The following is a 7126-nucleotide window of genomic DNA, read 5'->3' as shown; positions in this document are numbered from 1 at the left end:
CTAGTTTATCCTAACCATATTGAACATAGTCTTTATACACGGTTCGGTTACGGTTTACCTAACCATAATGTATATCTTGTATAAGCGAATAAGATTCAAATCTTTCATCTAACGGTGAATATTTATTGCTTGGTTCCAAAGCTATCTTAGCTTAAACCTAAAGAAACCTAGGCTTTGAAGTACATACAAGAGAAACTCTTGGCAACAGGGATCTTTGAATCCTGACATTACTTTTTGGTGTGTCCTAGTTGTATCTAGAGTCGTCCTCTCCAGAAACCCTTTTAGGTTTAGCGACTACAAAGACTTTATTGGGATTTGTGAAGCCATGTCCAGTTATCTTTATCTTGATAACTTGAGTATCCTGATCTTGATTGCTTGTAGAGCCTTGCTCTATCAATCAAGATCGAAAGTAATCAACAAAATCTTTTCGTCTCATACTTTGTTGATTCTGCAAGTTTTATACTTGTGACGTGAATAATAATTTAGGCTGCATTTCGGGTTGCATAAGTCTGGATTTTGAGGATAGCCATCCTTTCTTCTAAGTTGTTTTCGATTTCCATCACCTAGATCTATCGTTTGATCTGATCATCCATTTACATCGTAAAATCAGGAAATCAATAAATAGGCTTAATCTGTGGGAGGCAGATTTGGTTTAAAGTCTTCAATTGTGTTGAAGCAACTCTTAGTTGGTGTGAGAACGTTTAAGAGAATCGATTGCGCAGAGTCCTGCTGGGATTCAAGAGGCGTAAGGAGCGCGACTGTACCTGAATCAATAGGAGACTGAGTTCGGGCTCAACTACATTCCAGACCGAATTTAATTGGTAGTAGGCTAGTGTCTGTAGCGTCTTAATACAGTTTGGTGCTCAATCTGGACTAGGTCTCGGGGTTTTTCTACATTTGTGGTTTCCTTGTTGACGAAACTTCTGGTGTTTGTGTTATTTCTTCTTCCGCATTATATTGTTTATCTTATAATTGAAATATCACAGGTTGTGCGTTAATCAATCATAGTAGTTAGGTCCAACCTTGTTAGTTGGAAAAGGATTGATTGATCCTTGGACATTGGTCTTTGGTACCCAAGAACTCTCTTTGTGGTTAGGTTCACGGATTCAATTCTGTAAACATTCTCATAATAAGAGAGAGAGAGAGATAACTCTAGGCAGTTTCCTTGATTGAGTTTTTACTCTCGGAGTTGTATTGAGTTTGTCCATACAGATTACCTAAGAAAAAATTGGTGGTGTATTTTGGTACCCCGACGTTTTCAAGTACACAATCAACTTATTCGTTTTTGATATGAGTATGAATCTGTGTAGTATTTTTAACAATCAAAAGATGCGGAAAAGCAAAAATCACACATACACAAGAATTTTGTTAACGAGGAATCCGCAAATACAAAAAAAACAAAAGACCTTAGAGCTCTTCCAGATTTGAACATCAAACTGTATTAAGCCGCTATAAACATTAGCCTGATATGAGACTTCGAACTGAAATTTAACTGAGATTTATGTCTCTTTAACCTCACAAGCCTCTATGAGATTGATTCCCTTAGATAATGTTCTTTACAGCCTAAGAGTTGCTTCAACCTAAGTGGAGACTTTCGATACCAATCCTTCTCTAACAGACAAACCTATTTGATTTCCCTTTAGATCAAAGATCAAGGCTTGGAAACATGTTTACAATAGACAAAGCTAGAAAACCTCACAAATCCTGAACACTTACACTCAGTTAACTAAGAAGCCTGGATTCTTAACCACCTCTCAAGAACAATCACGAACTAATCAATTAAGAATAATGTTCAAATATCTAAATTGAGAAATCACAAAGTCTGAAATGAAGAGAACTTCGTGATATGTATTTATCTCTTTACCGAAAGATATTACAAAAACCTCGATAACAAAAAATTCAAGATAAGGATATACAAATTAGGTAAATATAGTCATACCTAGCTTCACGAATCCCTAAGTGAAGTCTTTCATTTATGGAGCTGATTACGTTTCTCGGAGGACACCCAGGTCAATAGAGGATGACTCTAGCAATCAACTAGGACACAAAGTGTCAGGGATTGAATTTCCTAGTTGTATGAGTATCTATATTTATAGATTTTCAAAACTGAGGGTTTCTTCGAATTTAAGCTAAGAAAACTTGAGATTCAAGCAAACACTTTCTTTAATTAGCTCTTCGTGGTATTCGCGCCGGTTGAGATGTCTTTGGAGCTGGCGGTGGTGTCCTGCGCTTAGGTTGTTGTACATTTGGAGTGGTATCTTTTCTTTTTCCTCATTCATTGACGTCATTCATAGAAGGCCCAAGTTTATATTGTTTGTTGACAAGACGCCTGTTTCTGTAGTGATCTACACTACAAATGAATAATCAGGCTCAATCATGTAGCATCTACACTACAGAAATTGAAAGATAAAACCCCATAGAGGCGGAAGAACAAAACCAAACAACAATTTCTATTTCGATCATGAAATGGGATTACAGACTCAACTAAATAGGGCACAACCTGAAGGCATGTGCGACACACATGCATTACAACTACTAACTAATACCAAAGGCACCCCTTAACACGATGGTACCCACCAACAGGGACATGACAAATACATGGGACATGACAAATACCCACCCCTTTAAATTATCCTATGTTTTCTCTGCGATTGTGTTGATAATCTACGATGTTAGTTACTCTTATTAACCAGTGAACTTAACTTTCTTTCAAACATAGAGATTCGCTGACTGCCACAAGTCTGTCCACTTTTATCATCAAAACTAGAACATGTGTCCTTTAGTTGAGTTCCATGAATAAGTAGTTGTATACCATCAAGCTGAGTAGCCTGTTTTCCGGTGAGCGATACAATCTCATCAGGTATAGTTGCAAGTATGTGAACTAATGATAACAACACCTCAATAGATCCCAGATTGTCATGTTTCCGCATTTCAGCCAAGGCATGAGTGGAAATATCCTTTTCTTCTTCTTTGTAATTACACCCAGAAGCACTTGGAGCTGAGCATAGTGATGTTACACGACTAGTGCAAACATTCATACAATTATCATACCTGATTAGAAGGCAAACTGCTTGAAATATTTGAGCATCTTCAGCTTCTCCTTTTCTCCTATGTAGCACCCTTACCTTGTCGTCCTTGGCTAAAGTCACTTGTCCGCAGTCAACCTTTCCCATGCAGAAGTGAATTCCCATACTAGTTACAGTGATCCCACTAATAATTCCTGCACCCCATAAGCCCCACAGAAACATCTTGAGTTCCCACTTCGAGCAGACCACCAGGAACATCACAACTGGAATGTGAATTATTGCGAGCATGAGTTGTATTCTCATTATTCTCTCATAGAACTTCAACTTCACAACTTCCTCTCGAACATCTAGACTCTCATACAGCAAAGATAGAGGCATTTTACTGTATACGAAGAAACCCATCCTTGAAAACCATAAACAACTTCTAACAATAATGAGAATCAATACAAGAGAACAGGCCTGAAGTCTAATCCAATCATCATTCAACATGACCAACAACTTGTGTGAGAATAGTTCACCAGCTGGTATATAAGTTGCTCTAATCAATATTACATAATTCAAAGAACTTCCAGGTTGCTCCGCAGAGAATCCACGACAGAAAGTAGTAGCAGCACCATCATTAGCCGGCATCCACACCATTAGATCACTAAACAACCAATCTAACCAACACCTATATGCATCAACACACACTACAATTTCTCATACTCCTTAAACTGGTTGAAAGCAATTTGAATTTCCACCTCAAGAATTCCACCAACATTAATACATATAGAATTTGAATCACCGGGAGTAAGACCTGAGTTTCTTCAGCAGTTGAAACATGAATTTCTACTGCCTGTGAAAAAAATCTGGTCCGACTATGACCTTCTAGCGCTCGATATACTAATCCACACAGTTGAGCTGAAACCATTTCCAGTAATTGTCCATAGGAACCAGACTTGAGATAACCTCTCAGTGCTGAAGAAGAAACTTCCCTAAGCAGTTGAATAAAACAAACCCCAGAAGTCTCCAAGGGAAGCAACACATGACAGGGAGAAGCTTGAAGTTGCACTTGAAAGATCTCATTGATAAACAGGTTCAGAAACAAAATCTCATTGCCATAAACCATCAAAATCGAACACACAAGTACAAATGAGTAAAATTTTGTTAGACCAAAACTGAATTCGTAGTTAGGATCATTAGCCATCACAAATTTAAATGAAATCAGAAACGAAAAATGTGACTGGCACCCAAGCCTAGAGTTCCTTTGAAGAAACAATTTTCCCTTATAAGAAGAATTGGATATAGCTTGACATTTACCACGATCAAATAAGGAACGAGTAAGGTCCCAAAGAAAATAATAACAGGTATCACCATTAGTCAAACTCCGCACACCATCTTTTTATGGCGTTCTCTCCAACAGATTACTACTATCATGAATGACACCAGTTTTAACACACAGAACCACAATCGCAGACTCAATTACCACTTCGAAATGAAACCCCAAGTTCCAAATTCAGCTCATACACGGTTTTGGCATTGTAAGTATCCATGAAATTCAATCCGTTATGAAAAATCAAACAAGGATTAAAGAAGAATTTGACAAACGAAGAACACACCCCAACAAGTTCAATTACTTTACCACGATCAAATATCAGTCGAGCATGACAAGTACCAGGTGAGAAAGCACAAATAGAAGTAATTAGAGTTAAGTGTATGAAGTATTATACCATGATAAACTTGATTGAGTAGGATAATATTTGATGCAAGTTATTATGCATACTAAACTTCCACCTTACAAACTGTCCAAGTACATCATCAGAAATATGATTCAGTATGTTGAAGTCCTGTACCTCAGTGTCTACCATTCCTTTACTTTGAGAATCTGCCAAAAAATAAGCTCCAGCAGTGAAGGGTTTACCTTCTTCGTAATCCAGAAACATCAAATTTGCCTTACCCCTTTTAAGTTGCCAGAAAAATTCATATCTGCCGCAGATTTAACTCCAAGCTACACAGCTTTCAGGCATTTTAACAAACAGTATCCAAGCAATACCAGCAACACCACCTTTGGTTAGTATACAAGCAACAGGTTCACTTAACCTCAATTCTGACCAGCATCCATGTTCACAAATAAGCTCATTAACATATTTCCCATCATGATCATTTAGTAGAGTTAGGATTGACCCATTAAAATTAACCAAGCAAGAAGTAAGCATATCTAAATTGAGCTTAAAACTGTTGCTAACACAATAAGGGTACCTTTCAATAGCTTCAAGGAATTTTCCACGATCAAATACTTGTGCAAGTTGTAACCAAAAATCAGCTCTGTCACTGCCTAAATTACAAGCTATACTCTCGGACATTTTAACAAACAGCTTCCCATCAATATGAATTTCAGCAGAATTAACAAACAAGGATTTTATTATATCTGTAAACTCCATATCTGATTTAAACCCAAGGCTAAGAATCAATTTTCCCAAAAAATTATGTGGTACCACTACATACTTACCAGGATCAAATATGCTACGAAAATGATCCAAGAGAAGAGTAAAACAATTCTTACCAACTAGTTTACTGTGACTAATGACCAATTCTGCCGAGCATTCGAGTTTCTCACAATTAACCTCAGAACTGATAACTCCTTTAGATTGAAAATTCAACTTGCCAGACAAATCTTCCTCTTCATGGAAGAAAAGCGAAGGAATGAGCAATTCGCAATTGAGAGCATTATCAGCTTCGTCTTCAGCAAAGAAAAATTGAGGAATTAACTCTAATTCATGAGAATCATCATCTTCATCTTCCAATGGGGAATTTCGGCTGAAATCAGTGACCAACTCTGTGTTAATTGAGTCTTCAACAATTTCTTCGCTGTCAATTACATCCACCATCTTCGTTATTTTTGCAACCTCAGCGACTTCGATTGAAGTTTCCTCCGATGTTGGTACCTGGTTTAATTTTCTAGTGTGAAGCTCTATCTTCCTCTCTGCATGATTGATGAGATCCAACAAATTTAGGAGATTCTGGTTCCGATTTGGCGAATTATTTCCAAATTCAATCCAGTAATCCAATCAAAGATTAATTAGTTCACAATTTGCACTCATTACAGCACTAAAATCATCCATGATCAATCCAAGGAAAGACCGTCTCTGATACCACTTGTAGTGATCTACACTACAAATGAATAATCAGGCTCAATCCTGTAGGATCTACACTACAGAAATTGAAAGATAAAATCTCAGAGAGGCGGAAGAACAAAACCAAACAACAATTTCTATTTCGATGATGAAATGGAATTACAGACTCTCAACTAAATAGGGCACAACCTGAAGGCATGTGCGACACACATGCATTACAACTACTAACTAATACTAAAGGCACCCCTTAACACGATGGTGCCCACCAACAGGGACATGAAAAATACATGGGACATGACAATTTCTTGGAGCTTCACGCGGTTCCTCGGTCTTGATAGGCTTAGATCTTTCCAGTAAAGCAGGTGATGTAGTAGTTGGTTGCTTGGATAATTTGTGAAATTCTGAAAAAGTTTGGAAACGTAGATTTTTCAACAATGATTGTAGACGGGAATCATTCCATTGATGCATAAATTCACGACGTTTAGTGACATTTGGATTACGACAATCCAAATTTTGGACCCTGAACCTCTTAACATAATCATTTGGATATTCACTGATCCTATGGAAAATTCTTCCAAGGTCGGAAAGACTGATCCGTTGAGAGACGAAGACATACTTTCTATAAAATACATTGACCATCTCGCAGCAAATATTTATGCTCCCTGGCGCGATGTTGTTGTACCATATATAGGCTCTAACTGTCAAAGACTTTGAAAATTCATTCATACGGAGGACATGGTTATGTTCATGCTCTCCCAACGACTCAGAGAATCGTGAAACATGCTCTCTCACATTTCCAATTTCATCATACATCGTAAACATTGGAGAAATGTATCCTTTAAGGAAAGGATTTTTCTGCACATCAGGAGGATACGGAGGCTGGTGACGGTGAACTGATGATGATCCGTCTTTTCCACGTTTTTCCAAGGAGAATTCCAAACCTTCACGAGTAATGAAGTTTGACTGATTTTTTGTCTGTGAATCATT

General features: G+C 37.6%; 1 protein-coding gene across 1 annotated transcript; it reads right to left on the bottom strand.

Moving 5' to 3' along the window:
- Nucleotides 1–2473: 2473 nt before the first annotated feature.
- LOC113349669 lies at nt 2474–5913 on the bottom strand. The gene is made up of 2 exons (XM_026593682.1): nt 4963–5913; nt 2474–4890 (listed from the first exon to the last, which is right to left on the bottom strand). The coding sequence occupies exon 2, from the start codon at nt 3663–3665 to the stop codon at nt 2673–2675; it is 993 nt and encodes a 330-aa protein (XP_026449467.1). The 5' UTR covers nt 3666–4890; nt 4963–5913; the 3' UTR covers nt 2474–2672.
- Nucleotides 5914–7126: the final 1213 nt, after the last annotated feature.

This window comes from Papaver somniferum, chromosome 2 (genome assembly GCF_003573695.1).
Source record: "Papaver somniferum cultivar HN1 chromosome 2, ASM357369v1, whole genome shotgun sequence".
NCBI classification, from domain to species: Eukaryota; Viridiplantae; Streptophyta; class Magnoliopsida; order Ranunculales; family Papaveraceae; genus Papaver; species Papaver somniferum.
The sequence above is the reverse complement of the archived record's forward strand: the minus strand, read 5'-3'. Positions and strand labels throughout refer to the sequence as shown.